Source organism: Salmo trutta, chromosome 1, assembly GCF_901001165.1.
Source record: "Salmo trutta chromosome 1, fSalTru1.1, whole genome shotgun sequence".
NCBI classification, from domain to species: Eukaryota; Metazoa; Chordata; class Actinopteri; order Salmoniformes; family Salmonidae; genus Salmo; species Salmo trutta.
In genome coordinates this window covers 75,499,470-75,517,185 of record NC_042957.1, presented here as the reverse complement: position 1 = coordinate 75,517,185, position 17,716 = coordinate 75,499,470, and the positions used below count along the sequence as shown (strand labels likewise).

The window sequence follows — 17,716 nt, the reverse complement described above, 5'->3', positions numbered from 1 at the left end:
TTACATTTACCAGTTTTATTACATTATAAATCTAAGTTACTACATTAATTGTTGTTACAAGACACAGTATGCATAGTTCTTGCCTTGACCTCATGGATATTATTATCCAATGAATTATTGATTCGTTTTAGGAACATTCTAATCAATATAGATATATAAAATACACAACTTAAGTGATAAAGTTTTGTTTAGAAGATAATGGATTGAATGTATTGATCAATTGAATACATGAATATACACCTATTGTTGAAACATTATTCTACATAATGACATGTAATAATAATAGTATCATGAGTATATGAAAGATACAATTATCAACACCCCCCCACACAAACAGGTTCACTATGACATTTTCTATCAATGATAACATTTATCCATTTAGGCCTGATCCTAGATCAGAACTGCATATTATGCTCCAGAGGTAACCATGGTGATCAGACTAAGTCAACTGTTTAACAATGGGAGATGGATATGACTATTCACTAAATGTTTTCTATTGAACCTTTATTTATGGATCTGGAACCGGTGTCAGATAGGAGGGAGATGAAATATGACACATTTCTGTTTTCTGGTGTTTTTTCATTGGCCCTAAATGAGCAAAGCTCTTTCCACATAGACAGACATAGGGTTTCTCTCTAGTGTGTGTTCGCTGGTGTGAAATCAGGGTCCCTGACTGATTGAAGCTCTTCCCACACTGATCACAGCTATAAGGCTTCTCTCCTGTGTGTATTCGCTGGTGTCTAGTTAGTTTTTCTGATACAGCAAAGCTCTTCCCACACTGATCACAGCTATAAGGCTTCTCTCCTGTGTGTATTCGCTGATGTATAGTTCGTTTTTCTGATACAGCAAAGCTCTTCCCACACTGACCACAGCTATAAGGCTTCTCTCCAGTGTGTGTTCGCTGATGTACAGTCAGGGTGGAAGCTAGAGCAAAGCTCTTCCCACATAGACAAACATAAGTTCTCTCTCCTGTGTGTGTTACCTGGTGTGTATTCAGGGTGGAAGCTACAGCAAAGCTCTTCCCACACTGATCACAGCTATAAGGCTTCTCTCCTGTGTGTATGCGCTGGTGTATAGTTAGCTTTGCTGATATAGCAAAGCTCTTCCCACACTGACCACAGCTATAAGGCTTCTCTCCAGTATGTGTTCGCTGGTGTGTAGTCAGGGTGGAAGCTACAGCAAAGCTCTTCCCACACTGATCACAGCTATAAGGCTTCTCTCCAGTATGTACACGCTGGTGTATGGTTAGGGCTCCTGCACTAACAAAGCTTTTCCCACAATCAAGGCAGGGGTAAGGCTTCTTCCCTGTATGAATTCTTACATTAGATTTGAAGGTGTTAGATGCAGCAAAACTCTTCCCACACTGATCACAGTGAATAATGAAGCCACTCTGGCTTGTGAAACTCTTCCCACAGTCAGAGCAGCAGTGATGAGGTTTCTTCCCTGTACGTCTCTGCTGGTGTTTCTTGGGATGTTCTGATCTGGAAACACTCTTCTCTGTCTCGTCAGCAACATGATGTTGTTGAGGCTCCCCAGATGATAAGTCCCTCCCACTGAGAGAACTACGGTTAGGTGTGTCCCCTGTTAAACAAAGACATTGAATAACTAGGTTTTGGAAATATGGGTCCATAAGTACTATAATTATTTTAAAAATTGTTTGTCATTTAGCAGAGGAACTTACAGGAGCATTTAGGGTTAAATACCTTGCTCAAGGGCACCAACAGATTTCTCCCCCCCCCCATATATATTCACGAACCTGGATAGACAATTTACTGGCCACTGAGTGTATACTGTTTATCAATCAACTTACAGAAGTTGCAGAAGCAGATTGTGGTCTCATCCACACCATTGTTCTTACTTGATAAAATCAAATCTCCTTCCTCGTTTCCTTCTCTCACAGTTCCACTCTGCCCTGGTGTTTTCCTGCAGTCGACCAGCCACACAGACACCCTCTTCAGATCCAGCAGTAAGGAGCTACCGGGAGAGTTGTGACCAGGGGACTCCGGCAGAGTGGAGGGGGACGGACTAGCTCTGACCTGGTGACCACACAAAGTATTGTACATGGAATATCATTAGCACAAACATTTGATTAATTTAGTCTAAATCTCAAATTGGTGCATCCTTATAATACCTCCTTTCTCCTGAAGTGCATAATTGTTCACTACTTTCCACAAATGTCTAGTTTTTAAAAATAATTTAGCAAATTTTTCAGATGTTAGTGGTATATTTTTTCAAATGTAAAAACCACTTATAATGCCCCGTCTTATGTTCAGAACCTTTGATTGAGCATTCATTAGAGTTGAACACATCTTTCACCCCTGAGTTAATCTTGGTTAACCCAGAACTAATGTCTCACGTAATTGGTCAGCCGCTCTATTTAGTTCTGGGTTCATACGTGTTAGGTGAGCTTAAGAGATGCTGGAACGAGGAGCTCCACCCTCTCTTTCAAGATACGGGCCCGAATGTCCCCTCCCCTTTCCAAAAGGGCAGGGCACCAACACCTGCGAAATTGTCATTTGTCCAAATAACCAGTGAGGGAAAACATGAACACCTGAACTACTGCTGCTCATTATGATGTAGTATTTAGAGCCAAATCCATCAATTATTTGGTATTGCCTTCCACCCTAAACTAAATGAATGTCAATTTATACAGTTATCCCTATGTACAATAGAGCCACGTCTTTCTGGTGCCTTTTACAGCTTGTTTCTAGTCTAAAGCATTGCAGAGTTATGCACCTTGTGCATTTATATAATCAGGGTTTGGGGGCCATTAGCCCCCTCTCCCACCCCAAGCACCACACCACTGGAATGGCCGTTGACAAATATCCAACACATGGGCTAGTCTACCATCCAGATCAGAGCTGTAAATACAATCAAGCCTGTCTAATAGCAGAGTTGTTAGTTTGGCACTGTTGATCACCACAGATTTGGATAAAAATGTCAAGACAGAAGAAGGAGCATACTGGAATCTATTCTGGATGTTTGAAACAAGTGAGTTTCTCTGATGCTAGCCAGCATGTATTTGCTCACCGCAGTGGACAATGTGCTGTTTACATGTGTATTTGCCCTCCCTTTGGCATATCAGATTACAACTCCTATCTGCCCATCCACAGGGCCGGTCAAGTTCCTTTGTGTAAACATCACTGATAATCTGAAATGGTCCACACACACAGACAATGTGGTGAAGAAGGCTCAACAGCGCCTCTTCAACCTCAGGAGGCTGAAGAAATTCAGCTTGGCCCCTAAAACACACAAACTTTTACAGATGCACCATTGAGAGCATCCTGTCGGGCTGTATCACCACCTGGTATGGCAGCTGCACCGTTCGCAACTTCAGGGCTCTCCAGAGGGTGGTGCGGTCTGCCCAACACATCACCAGGGCACAATGCCTGCCCTCAAGGACATCTACAACACCCAATGTCAAAGGATATTGAACTGGACAAAGTCACTGTCACTAGCTGACTATGACCCAGTTTCTCTACCATGCACCTTAGAGGCTGCCCTATGAACACAGACATGGAACACTGTTCACTTTAATGTTTACATACTGTTTTAAGCACTTAATATGTATATATAGTGTATTCTAGTCAAGGCCACTATATTCAATTATTACTGTATATACACTATTCAATGCTACAGATACACTAAATATTCTATCCACATACTGTCCATAATGTCTACATCCTGTGATGGAAAATATACTGCTCAAAAAAATAAAGGGAACACTTAAACAACAATGTAACTCCAAGTCAATCACACTTCTGTGAAATCAAACTGTCCACTTAGGAAGCAACACTGATTGACAATAGATTTCACATGCTGTTGTGCAAATGGAATAGACAACAGGTGGAAATTATAGGCAATAAGCAAGACACCCCCAATAAAGGAGTGGTTCTGCAGGTGAAGACCACAGACCACTTCTCAGTTCCTATGCTTCCTGGCTGATGTTTTGGTCACTTTTGAATGCTGGCGGTGCTTTCACTCTAGTGGTAGCATGAGACGGAGTCTACAACCCACACAAGTGGCTCAGCAGCTCATCCAGGACGGCACATCAATGCGAGCTGTGGCAAGAAAGTTTGCTGTGTCTGTCAGCGTAGTGTCCAGAGCATGGAGGCGCTACCAGGAGACAGGCCAGTACATCAGGAGACGTGGAGGAGGCCGTAGGAGGGCAGCAACCCAGCAGCAGGACCGCTACCTCCGCCTTCGTGCAAGGAGGAGCAGGAGGAGCACTGCCAGAGCCCTGCAAAATGACCTCCAGCAGGCCACAAATGTGCATGTGTCTGCTCAAACGGTCAGAAACAGACTCCATGAGGGTGGTATGAGGGCCCGACGTCCACAGGTGGGGGTTGTGCTTACAGCCCAACACCGTGCAGGACGTTTGGCATTTGCCAGAGAACACCAAGATTGGCAAATTCGCCACTGGCGCCCTGTGCTCTTCACAGATGAAAGCAGGTTCACACTGAGCACGTGACAGAGTCTGGAGACGCCGTGGAGAACGTTCTGCTGCCTGCAACATCCTCCAGCATGACCGGTTTGGCGGTGGGTCAGTCATGGTGTGGGGTGGCATTTCTTTGGGGGGCCGCACAGCCCTCCATGTGCTCGCCAGAGGTAGCCTGACTGCCATTAGGTACCGAGATGAGATCCTCAGACCCCTTGTGAGACCATATGCTGGTGCGGTTGGCCCTGGGTTCCTCCTAATGCAAGACAATGCTAGACCTCATGTGGCTAGAGTGTGTCAGCAGTTCCTGCAGGAGGAAGGCATTGATGCTATGGACTGGCCCGCCGTTCCCCAGACCTGAATCTAATTGAGCACATCTTGGACATCATGTCTCTCTCCATCCACGAATGCCACGTTGCACCAGACTGTCCAGGAGTTGGCGGATGCTTTAGTCCAGGTCTGGGAGGAGATCCCTCAGGAGACCATCTGCCACCTCATCAGGAGCATGCCCAGGCGTTGTAGGGAGGTCATACAGGCACGTGGAGGCCACACACACTACTGAGCCTCATTTTGACTTGTTTTAAAGGACATTACATCAAAGTTGGATCAGCCTGTAGTGTGGTTTTCCACTTTAATTTTGAGTGTGACTCCAAATCCAGGCCTCCATGTGTTGATAAATTGGATTTCTATTGATTATTTTTGTGTGATTCTGTTGTCAGCACATTCAACTATGTAAAGAAGAAAGTATTTAATAAGATTATTTATTTCATTCAGTTCTAGGATGTGTTGTTTAAGTGTTCCCTTTATTTTTTTGAGCAGTGTATTATGTGAAGAGTAGCCTTGAAAATGTTAACTTTGTCTTCGTGTCATAAGTAATCCTTGTTTCCTGCCTGTGAATGGTAAAGAAATGGAGGCAACATGACCCCCTCCTCAGGACCATTTGGTAGAACCTCCAGAATAAGTTCTAGAAGTTAAGACAGGAGACAGGGCCAGAACCAACCCTATTAACATGTAACCTGTCTGTAACCAGTATATAAGAGATCTAACGGGATTGCCCCGAGGGAGCTACCTTCAGAATGGTACTTTATGCATCTTAAGTTTGACCTCTAGAGCATGCTGGTAATAAACAATGATTCATTTAAGATTGACTTCGAGTGTCCCTGTAGTAGGGTTATACATTTTGGGGAATATTCTGAGGTGGAAACTTTCCATGGGAATTAACAGGAATTAACAGAAATATTCAAATTAATATTAATACAATTTAAATGTAATTGTTCTTTACATTGGATATATTTACCATATCATATGGAGACAGAAACAAACATCATAGACATATTGCAAATGATTAAATCCTTCCAATAGAAATAAAAAAAACAATTTAGTTACGAATTTAACTTTAATTGAGTTAACTCTTCACATGGGATAATTTCACTGAACAACAAAATAAAGGGAATATTGAATGATCCCCAATGATCCATCGCATCTCCCAAAAACGTTTCAACATACATCTATCTGTAAAATGAAGTCTAGAAACTAAAGCTTTGGTTGTCTTCCTCTCAGGCTGCCATGTCTTCTCCCTGGACCTCCTCAATGTCCACCTCTTGAACATCAGACTCCGAGGCCTCATCTTCACTGTCACTTTCCAACCTTGTTGAAGATGGCTCATTGTCAGGCTCAAAAAGCCTAAAATTTGCCAGGATGGGCACCAAATTTTCAATCCTTGTATTGGTCAGCATGTTGTGTGCTTTGGTGTGTGTGTTCCCAAACAAGGACCAGCTGCGCTCTGAGGCGGCTGATGTTGGTGGCATTTGGAGGATGATGGAGGCAACAGGGGAAAGAGCCTCAGATCCACAAAGTCCCTTCCTCCAGGTGGCTGATGAGATATGTTGGCACGACTGCCATATTGCATCTCCATCCCAAAGCCCTTGCTTGGAAGTGTACTTCGCCAGACTGCCAAGAACCTTGCCCTCATCCAGGCCAAGGTGGCGAGACACTGTAGTGATGACACCATGGGCCTTGCTGATCTCTGCACCAGACAGGATGCTCTTGCCAGCATACTTGGGGTCCAACATGTATGCTGCAGCATGTATGGGCTTCAGGCAGAAGTCTTCACGCTTTTTGATGCATTTCAGAACTAGTTTCCTCTGCTTGGAGCAACAGTGAAGTGGGCAGGGCATCTGCAAGCAGAGTTCGAACATCAGACAGGATGGCATTGTCTCCCTCAATCCGTGCAATGGCTACTGCTATAGGTTTCAGGAGTTTCAGGCTGCTTACCACTCTCTCCCAAAATACATAATCCAGGAGGATCCTCTTGATGGGGCTGTCCATATCGGAAGACTGTGATATGGCCATTTCTTGGAGAGACTCCTTCCCCTCCAGGAGACTGTCAAACATGACGACAACACCACCCCAACGAGTGTTGCTGGGCAGCTTCAATGTGGTGCTCTTATTCTTCTCACTAAGCTTGGTGTGGTAGATTGCTGCTATAACTTGATGACCCTTGACATACCTAACCATTTCCTTGGCTCTCTTGTAGAGTGTATCCATTGTTTTCAGTGTCATGATGTCCTTGAGGAGCAGATTCAATGCATGAGCAGCACAGCCAATGGGTGTGATGTGAGGGTAGGACTCCTCCACTTTAAACCAAGCAGTCTTCATGTTCGCAGCATTGTCTGTCACCAGTGCAATTACCTTCTGTGGTTAAAGCTCATTGATAAATGCCTTCAGCTCATCTGCAATGTAGAGACCGGTGTGTCTGTTGTCCCTTGTGTCTGTGCTCTTGTAGAATAGTGGTTGAGGGGTGGAGATGATGTAGTTAATTATTCCTTGCCCACGAACATTCGACCACCCATCAGAGATGATTGCAATACAGCTTTCTCTATGATTTGCTTGACCTTCACTTGAACTCTGTTAAACTCTGCATCAAGCAAATGAGTACATAAAGCATGTCTGGTTGGAGGGGTGTATGCTGGGCAAAGAACATTCATTCGTCTCTTCCAATACACATTGCCTGTGAGCATCAGAGGTGAACAAGTTGCATACATAGCTCGAGCAAGACATTCATCAGCATTTCTCTGACTATGTTCCTCCATTGAGTCCAAAAAAACTTGTGATTCCAGGAGGACCATGAGCTGTTGCTATTGATAAGGAGTCTGATTCATAATTTTCACCTTGAATAGAAGTACAGGGACTTTTATCAGAGGTTGCTTGTTGTGAGCACTGAGGAACCTTTATGCACTTGGCCAGATGATTCTGCATCTTTGTTGCATTCTTCACATATGATTTGGCACAGTATTTATAAATGTACACAGCTTTTCTTTCTACATTAGCTGCAGTGAAATGTCTCCACACATCAGATAGTGGCATTTTCCTGTAAAGATTAGGGAAAAAAAGTGTTAAAAAAAACCAAATACAGATAAATAGTTAAACAGTTAGATTAAACAACACCTTTGTAAGATACATGTTTTAAAATGAAACATGTATGGAAACAGGTGAATTAACACTCCTCAGTTAGCAGGCTCAAGCAAGCTAAAACCCACATGGTAGCAAAAACTAACTAGCAGAAATTGTTAACAAGTTAGAAATGATTTAAAACACACTTTGCTACAGGCTACTATTTACTAAGAATGCACTGTGCATGCAGAGGGTTGCAATTCCATTGGGGATAGTTTAACCAAAATATGCCACAAGACCTAGAATTGCCTTGTGTATCCCACAAAAAAATGCTCACTGTTATGAGCTAACTTTGATGAATTTAAGTAATATTCCCCAAATTCCAGGGACTAACTTCCCATGGAAAATTTCCAGAAACATTTACCAGAAAGTTTACAACCCTACCCTGTAGAATTTACATGACGGGCCTCCTGAGTGGCACAGTGGTCTAAGGCACTGCATCGCAGTTGTCATGACGTTGGCCTGTGGGTAAGGTTTATGACCCCCCCCCATAAATACCTTTCTCCCTTCCCCTCTCTTACTGACCCTACTGAAGGACTGCTGTCCTGTTAAATATAGAGAGTCTGGGAACATCAAACAAATGGGAAAAGGAACCATATTTACATAATAAAACCAGTTGGAAATATGCTTGATAACGTAATGAGTATGCATGTCAGGTTCGTTGTTATCTGGGACATTATGATTGATGACAGGACGACATAAACTGTACCTGAGAAAGTATACACCCTCTAGTTATCAGAGTCACATGGAATTGTTATGCAATTGAAATGTTTGATATTGAAATTGTTTGTTAGGAGATTAAATGTAATTTTAGCTTCCAAATGAAAGAATTGGGTTTTCATAAGGAAAGTGCCCTGCTCGATCAGTGGTCCAACCCTGTGAAGAGACAGGGGTTATAAACGATGAAACACCTCCTTCCCCCCTCTCCACTATATACGCCTTTGACGAAAAGACATTCACCAGTTCCAGTACGGGAGGGCTGCAGCCTCCACGTTAGAAGGACACACATGACAACTAAGCCAACCTCGGCATGAGCTATGGTATGAACTGGTATGAACTTTGAGCTTATTCACTACAGAAGTGATACTTCCTAGCCGTTGAGTTAGCCGCTGCTAACGTGGGCTAGGAAAGGACGGACGACGGATCCAGTCTAACAACCAGACGAAGATACCACCACGTATCCAATTTACCACCATTGACATTCTTCCACTACAGGAAGATCTGTTGGCCAACCCGGCCAGCATCTACGACCAATCTACCGAAGCGCAGCTCAGAGTAAATATTTATTGCATTTTCCTTTTCCAAATGGGCGGTAATTTAGAATGCATAAGATAATGTATTTACGATAGCATAGCTGCTGTTTCTTTGTTCCTAAGTCTTCCCGCCCTTTCATTCAAGCCCAACCCCCTTTCCTTTGTGTAACCAGCCATGATACAGGTTCCGTCCACCAGGACGTTTTCTGTATGACATCATATGTATTCTGTGTATTTGTAATTGTATGTGATTAGTTAGGTATTTAGTAAATAAATAATTAAACCCAATTTTGTATTGCTGATTCAACTTGTTAGCCAGGGTTCGTGAAGATAACCAAGAATTTACAACTTTCATTATGAGACTGAAAATAAGATATGGGTTAATATTGACTGCTATCGATGTAAAATATTACTAAGTATTTTAAGAGTTTATTCGGAAGATAACAGCTCTATAAACGTTCTTCCGTGGTGCCCCGACTTTCTAGTTAATTACATTTACATGATTAGCTTAATCAGGTAATATTAATTACAGAGAAATAATTTTATAAGTTAGCATGTCATATCACTTAATCCGGCATAGCCAAAGACACGACACAGTGCTAGCTGTGCCACTAGAGATTCTGGGTTCGAGTCCAGGCTCTGTCGCAGCCAGGAGACCGATGGGGCAGGGCACAATTGGCCCAGCGTCATCCGGGTTAGGGGAGGGTTTGCTGGCAGGGATGTCCTTGTCCCATCGCGCACCAGCGACTCCTGAGGCGGGCCACGCTGACACGGTCACCAGGAGTACGGTGTTTCCTCCAACACGTTGGTGCGGCTGGCTTCCGGGTTAAGTGGGCATTGTGTCAAAAAGCAGTGCGGCTTGGCTGGGGTGTGTTTTTCGGAGGACGCACGGCTCTCGAACTTTGCCTCTCCTGAGTCCGTACGGGAGTTGCAGCAATGAGACAAGACTAACTACCAATTGGATACCACGAAATTGGGGACTACATTACCAAAAGTATAGGGACACCTGCTCGTCGAACATCTCATTCCAAAATCGCAGGCGTTAATATAGAGTTGGTCCCCCTTTGCTGCTATAACAGCCTCCACTCTGCTGGGAGAGCTTTCCACTAGATGTAGGAACATTGCTGCGGGGACTTGCTTCAATTCAGCCTCAAGAGCATTAGTGAGGTCTAGGCACTGATGTTGACCGATTAGGCCTGGCTCGCGGTCAGCGTTACAATTCATTCCGAAGGTGCTCGATGGGGTTGAGGTTAGGGCTCTGTGCGGGCCAGTGAAGTTCTTCCACACCAATCTCGACAAACCATTTCTGTATGGACCTCGCTTTGTGCACGGGGGCATTATCATGCTGAAACAGGAAAGGGCCTTCCCCAAACTGTTGCCACAAAGAGCAGAATCGTCTAGAATGTCATTGTATGTTATAGCATTAAGAACTCCCTTCACTGGTGTTTAACTCGATCATCGGTGTTACCGCTCTAGGTCGTTATCTTTTGGGACCGCACCAGTTATTGATCGCATGGATTAGTAGCAACATTGCTGCAAAGCTTTGACATACAAACCATCAGACGGACAGACAGCTGTAGACTTCAGGCTTGCAGTTGCACAAAGACTCCTCTATTCTCCAGTGCTTTTCACAGCAGCAGACTTTCTTTTGTTCAATGCGCTTCCCTTTGATGTTCAGTGTCGCTGGACTATTATTGCCCTGTTAGATGTATTTGGGTTGACATTTTAGTTAAAAGGGAGGTTGCTTGCAAGTTTGCCTATTGCCATTTTTAACTGTATTGGTGTGGGTGTGGCTGAAATAGCCAAATCCAATCATTTGAAGGGGTGTCCACATACTTATGAATGTACTGTATATATACACTCTGGACTGACATTGCTCGTCCTAATATTTATATATTTCTTAATTCCATTATTTTACTTTAAGATTAATGTGTAGCGTTATTGTTGTGAATTGTTAGATATTACTGCAGTGTTGGAACTAGGAACACAAGCATTTCGCTACACCTGTAATAAGATCTGCTAAGTATGTGTATGCGACCAATACAATCAGATTTTTTTTCTCAGCTAGTTTGAGTTGTGTCCTGTCTGACAGTTAAAAATGGCTAGCTCTTACTGTAGCTTGGACTATGGAGTAGCTAGCTAGCATTTGTGGTAGAAATAACAACATTGTTATTCAATGTACCTTTTATATTAGAATATTCTTCAAATAGTACTTACACACTGTGTTGGCCTGAGAAGAGCCTCTGAGGCTTAATGCTGGCAGTTGATTTACGATGCCTTGGTGATAAGCCCTAAAGACTACATTCCACTGCATGATTAGTGTCTGTGTCAAACTTTGTTCTGTCTGCCAGGGCCAGGACTATACAAAGTTGTAACCTAACACTGCTTATTTTGGGCTTTTAACTCTACACCACTGGGTGACCGTTAACGCTCCATTACTGCAGTAATTATTAATACAGTTTGATGGTTTTGTAGAAATATAAAAGCTTCTCCTTTGATTAGAATAATTACCATGACACGTTCCAAAAGTCCATTGCATGCGTCATAAGGTAGCAGCGTGACAATTTGGTTTAACTGATGTAGCTAGCTAACTATGTTTTGTGGAAACATGTAGGACTGCCGTTTGGACATGAACTAGCTATTGTTGTCAGCTGTTCTTGTCTGCTAGCTAACTAATGGCTTAAGGTATTTGTATAACAAACCTTCCATAAACAATTACGCCTTTCTTTGCCTGTTCATTAGCTAGCTACATAGGTTAGCTGCTGGACTTTGGACAAACAAGCCAACGTTAGCTAATAGCAGCTATATTGTTCCCAAGCAACTGAGTTGCTGACCCGTTTAGATAGAACTGAGATGTAGCTGAAAATAAATGAGTAATATCAGAAATGCTACAAAAAAGGTTGCACAACGTAACCAAGACTAAGGAGATGATTGTGGACTACAGGAAAAGGAGGACCGAGCACGTCCCCATTCTCATCGACGGGGCTGTAGTGGAGCAGGTTGAGAGCTTCAAGTTTCTTGGTGTCCACATAAACAACAAACTAGAATGGTCCAAGCACACCAAGACAGTCGTGAAGAGGGCACGACAAAGCCTATTCCCCCTCAGGAAACTAAAAAGATTTGGCATGGGTCCTGAGATCCTCAAAAGGTTCTACAGCTGCAACGTCGAGAGCATCTTGATGGTTGCATCACTGCCTGGTACGGCAACTGCTCGGCCTCCGACCTCAAGGCATACAGAGGGTAGTGCGTACGGCCCAGTACACCACTGGGGCAAAGCTGCCTGCCATCCAGGAACTTTACACCAGGCGGTGTCAGAGGAAGGCCCCAAAAATTGTCAAAGACCCCAGCCATACTGTTCTCTCTACTACCGCATGGCAAGCGGTACCAGAGTGCTAAGTCTTGGACAAAAAGGCTTCTCAACAGTTTTTACCCAAAAGCCATAAGACTCCTGAACAGGTAATCAAATGGTTACCCGGACTATTTGTATTGTGTGCCCCCAACCCCTCTTTTATGCTGCTGCTACTCTCTGTTTATCATATATGCATAGTCACTTTAACTATACATTCATGCACATACTACCTCAATTGGGCCAACCAACCAATGCTCCTGCACATTGGCTAACCGGGGTATCGGCATTGTGTCCCACCCACCACCCGCCAACCCCTCTTTTACGTTACAGCTACTCTCTGTTTATCATATATGCATAGTCACTTTAACCATATCTACATACTACCTCAATCAGCCTGACTAACCGGTGTCTGTATATAGCCTCGCTACTTATTTTCAACTGTCTTTTTACTGTTTTATTTCTTTACTTACCCATTGTTCACCTAATATGTTTTTGCACTATTGGTTAGAGCCTGTAAGTAAGCATTTCACTAAGGTCTACACCTGATGTATTCGGCGCACGTGACAAATAAACTTGATTTGACATCATTGGTACTTAATGGACGGAAATGTGCACCTGAGGTAGTGCTGGAATAGTGGAGGCAGCCCGTTTTCTTTGCGACTTGCGGTAACTAAACCAATAGTTATTTAGTAGTTCGAAAATGTCGGAAAAATGAACTGGCTTGACCATGCTGTAGGTCATGTAACTGTTTGTGACATGCACAATGCTTTGTTTACTTCACAGAACATTTGTTGCTCTCCGGTTTTATGATTGAACAAAAGGTGTGGTTGAATTTATTCTGCCACTGTCTTTTTGTCTCGGCTGTGTCAAGTCATATAAACTAACAGGTTATAGAGCAAACAACGCAATTATCACAACACAGGTTGTAATATGGCTATTTTTCTGCCTTGGCTTCCCGGTGATTTTACCCACGTACCGGTACTGGAAGGTGTAGCTTTAGCCTCATTATTTCTCCATGGTTCTGACGTAACCTGCTCATTGCCTTGTTTCAATCTGTGCTTTAGGCTAGTAGGCTACTTTGCTGAAGGACAAAACATCCCTGGTTTTTATTGGAACGAATGGATATGGAAGATCAAAGATGATAACTAGGCCTAGATATGTTATACACCACAGTAGGCATACTGTTAATAAAAGTAAATCAAACTTACCCGATCCATCATGGAAGCTATTCTTTCTTCAGCGTTCACCGATGTATGTTCAATCCGACGTCTGCAGTGGCCATTTACAGCAATGCAACAGTGGGAGAAGTTAAGACTTCCTGCGATTCAAGGAGCAGAGCTGTTGAGAAGGAAGGAAACGGTCTTCTTCTGCTTTGGTATTATGGCGGTTCGCATACAATTGTTATAGGTGCATGTCGCCACCTACTGATTTGTCTTTTTATCAGCTTACTATTTTGTAGTACTATTCTGTAGTATGAATTCCTTACACTGTGAAAAAATTGCCCAACCAATTAACCCTACACCAGCCCCAAAAACGTATTTTCATCACATATTTTTAGAGTAACAACGGGTGTAAAATCGATCAAAATAAGGTTATTTTTGGTCAAGGTTGACTTACTTAAATTGTATCCAAATAAAGCAATTAAAGTCCTCTCTGTCCCCATCCATCCAACACCAACAAAAGGCACAAAAATGGCTGTACTATCTAGCCAAAATACTTTTTGGATGTTATTTTGCGAGCGAGAGAGAGCGTGCGAGCGAGAGAAATGTGAAGACATGCAGGTCATATTATACCATTAGAAAAATATCTTTACTTAAATTTGTTGCTCAAAATTAACCCAATAATTCAGACACATGGAACATCTTAAACACTATCATCCACAATGGGGAAAACTAAATTCAACTAATGAGCTAAATACGATTTTAAAAACTGAAAAATAATTAGTAATAAAATCTGATAAAAAAGTAAGATCCCAAACAAATATTACAACCTATCTTAGAGAACGTGCTTCTCTCTTTTGATGCTTATTTTGTGGGTGGACACATCAAAGTGTACCTCCTATTTTTAAAGGTGACAAAGCGGACAATAACACTATTGTGGCTTAGTGGCCCAAGCACTTCACCCAAGATGGACAATGGTGCAAGACTTGCAAGCCTTTTCTGACCCATTGTCTTACGCAACCAGGAGTGCAGCTGGCGCAGTGCACTAAAGGACCTTTCACAGGTGCAGCTGATCACAGGAATTGTGAGGGCAACCTGAATGATTTCCTTCAGAGAAGGAAACATATCATCATCCAGGTTATGCACAGCAAGCATATCTTTGGGAGGACATCCAGCCTCTCTTTTCCAGGCAAGAAAGTTTTTTGGCCACCAACATCTCTTCTGTTTTAACATCAATACTGTAGTGCTTGGCAAACTCAGTTCAGCATGATGTATCTAGGAAGTTTTTTGAGTTGGGGCTGCATGCCTTTGAGCAGACCTGCATCTACAGTCGAGAATCGCTGGTTAAGCTCACAAACCATCCTGTCCAAACAGGGGAGCAACAACTCTGTTTCATTGTTTGGGAACATGACAATTCTGTGCCTAAACCCAAGGAGGTGTCCACCACAAAATCTCCCATTTTCCATTTGCGCTTTCTTGCTGTATCTGCCTCTGGAATATTGTGAATTTCACAGAGTGCTTTGGTTCTGTCATAAAGTTCTGTGGCAAATGCATCTGTGCGTTTTCCTATCAGTGTCACACATACAGCTTGTTTGCCGAAACAAGCTTCTGCCAGGTCTCATCTCTTTCTGGAGGAATTTATGTAGTCCCTCAGTTATAGAAAGAAGGGACTGAAACATCAGTAGCATATACACGGTGGTGAACTTATGAAGCTTTGCTCTCAGACCAACAGCCACGGGGGATCCAATGGCAGATAGACAATCAAAAATAGCAGTTAAAGTGTCCAGGAATGCATTTATGTACCGCAGCTGGCATGCCCAGCGAGAGTTTGAGAGCTGTACAAGTTCAGCTGATGCTATTCCAAGTTTGGACTGAGCTTCTTTGAACTTGTGGTGGTTAACTAGGGATGTACTGAAAAACGAATACACATTCTCCAAGAAACTGGAAAACTCAGCAGCCTCTGGAATAGCCCTGCAAGTATGACACAAAACCAAATTAAGCTCATGAGCATAGCAATGTACATAAATTGCCTCCGGATGCAGCACTCTGAAATGTGCTTGCACACCTCCTTTGGACCCACTCATGACAGCTGCGCCATCATAGGTCTGTGCAACGCACTTTAGGCCTGATTCTCCTCTCATTTGGAGCTGCTTTCGCAACTCATTTGCTATTGATTGGGCATCAAATGACTTGATTTCTGCTAGTGCTAGTAAAGGCTCCTTAACTGTCCCCTCCGTCACATTCCTAACACACAGAGCCAACTGTTCAGACTGCCCATCCCTGGCCTCATCTGCCATAATGGCATACATTCCAGACTTTGACATCTCAGAGACCATGGTGTCCATAATCTCTTGAGCACAGCATTCAATCATATCATTCTGAGATTCTGGAGAGACATACGTCGCATTTGATGGAGTATTGTACATTTGCAGGAAAGGGTAAAACTCCTTCAAAAGCTCGATACATTCAAAAAAGTTCCCTCTATTTGTGCTTTCACTAGATTCATCTTTGGCACGGAAAGAGAGTCCCTGTCTTCCTAACATTGAGGTGACCGCAACAATTCTCCTCAGAACTCACAACTCCCTTCTTTCTGCAATATCACTAGCATGGGCAGATGTTAAAATTTGAGCAATGTTCCCATGACTGCTAGTTGCCTGGTAGCTTTGCCATGCCACAACACTGTCTGTGTGTTTGTGCCATTTCATGTTACCGCAGATAAACAAAGCTTTTTTTCCAATTTTTGTAGCCATTACTGACAAAATAATCTAATTGAATGTTTTTGCCAAAAACTCTACATGGAAAGCAGAAAGCTGTGTTTTTGTGGACAGAGTACTCAAACCAGCAGTGCTGAAATGCCCTTTTCTGTGTACCAAAACTTTAGTGTGGGTAGCTATTCAGCTTCACTTGTCTGGGCCCAGTGTCTTTGTCACCTAAATCCCTCTCATTTCTGGAAGGAAACTTTTTACATCAATACTACACATTCCTTTCTTTCAGGTCTTCCTGCACACGTCTCACATCTAGGAATCTCCCTGATACACACTGCTGGAAGGAAGTAGTCAAGGAAGGGAGTTTGTGTTTATACAGGTAGCACCGATACACTTACCATCAACCAATCATGTCAATGTTGAGCTATATAGAGCTTTAGATCTCGCCAGCTTGTAGTTTTAAAACTCGGAAATGAGTTACTTTTGGCTCGTTCAGCCATCCCAATGGGAAAAATGAATGGGGAAAAATTTGGATTTTGGAATAAACACAGAAAATACGGTTAGCACAGGCTAAGAAGATCTTATATGTTTTGTTCTATGAGATAATAGCAGTCAGTTAATATGACCTTTATGAATTATGAAGCCTTTGTGATGTGCTTTTTTAAATTACATAAATACGTCAAAATTCACAAGAAGTGACGTTCGCAGATAGATTGTATAACAAAACATACAACATCTAAACCTGTGTTTACAACAGACCTTATTTTCGGCATTCATCCAAACACGCCATTCATTTTCCCCATAGGCTTTGTCCAGCGAGCCATGGCAAAATTAGCACCTATAAAAAGATGGCATTACTATTTCTCTCTATAGAGCCACACTGTGGACGTTCATAATACCCATAAAACCTAGTGGCCAAACGGAAATGGTTCCAATTGTTTTCCAACATTCATTTTTCCCCCATAGGTGATTTCCCATAGGCTTACCCTGACGAGACATTTTGATAACTGTGTAAATCTCTCTCAGACAAGGTGACTTTTATCAATATAGTCGGCTCTATTTACTCTCAAATTTCGCAAATGCTAATTAGCATAAAAGCAGACGTCATGCAAGAGTACAAATCCCTGCAAGCTCCTGGACATCTCTAGCTGACACCTATTGTGTAATTTTAAAACTTGCCCATTACAGGTCACAGAATTGTCAATTTAAAGAAATGCAGCCAATTTATTCAATACTACATTTAGCTAACATTAGATAGTTAATCCAGAGATGCTTACGTTTAATGCTAGATCATTGATTGCAGGATATTAGCTCGTCACTTAGCCTTTTAATAAATTCATAACAGTAAACCTAGATAG

General features: G+C 42.7%; 1 protein-coding gene across 2 annotated transcripts; it reads right to left on the bottom strand.

The window, feature by feature from the left end:
- On the bottom strand, positions 1-13,855 carry LOC115207943 (zinc finger protein 501). 2 transcript variants are annotated; one of them, XM_029775585.1, is made up of 3 exons: positions 13,702-13,855; positions 1,811-2,036; positions 1-1,581 (listed from the first exon to the last, which is right to left on the bottom strand). In XM_029775585.1, exons 1-3 carry the CDS (start codon positions 13,711-13,713, stop codon positions 509-511), a joined length of 1,311 nt encoding a protein of 436 aa, XP_029631445.1. In that variant the 5' UTR covers positions 13,714-13,855; the 3' UTR covers positions 1-508. The 2 variants fall into 2 exon arrangements, with proteins under 2 accessions (XP_029631445.1, XP_029631452.1); XM_029775592.1 differs by having other exon boundaries at positions 1,859-2,036.
- Positions 13,856-17,716: the final 3,861 nt, after the last annotated feature.

Excerpts from the sequence above, each read along its gene's own strand:
- LOC115207943 (XM_029775585.1), bottom strand. Across the intron at positions 1,582-1,810 it reads AATCTGCTTCTGCAACTTCT|GGGACACACCTAACCGTAGT; the intron begins GTAAGTTGATTG and ends TTTGTTTAACAG.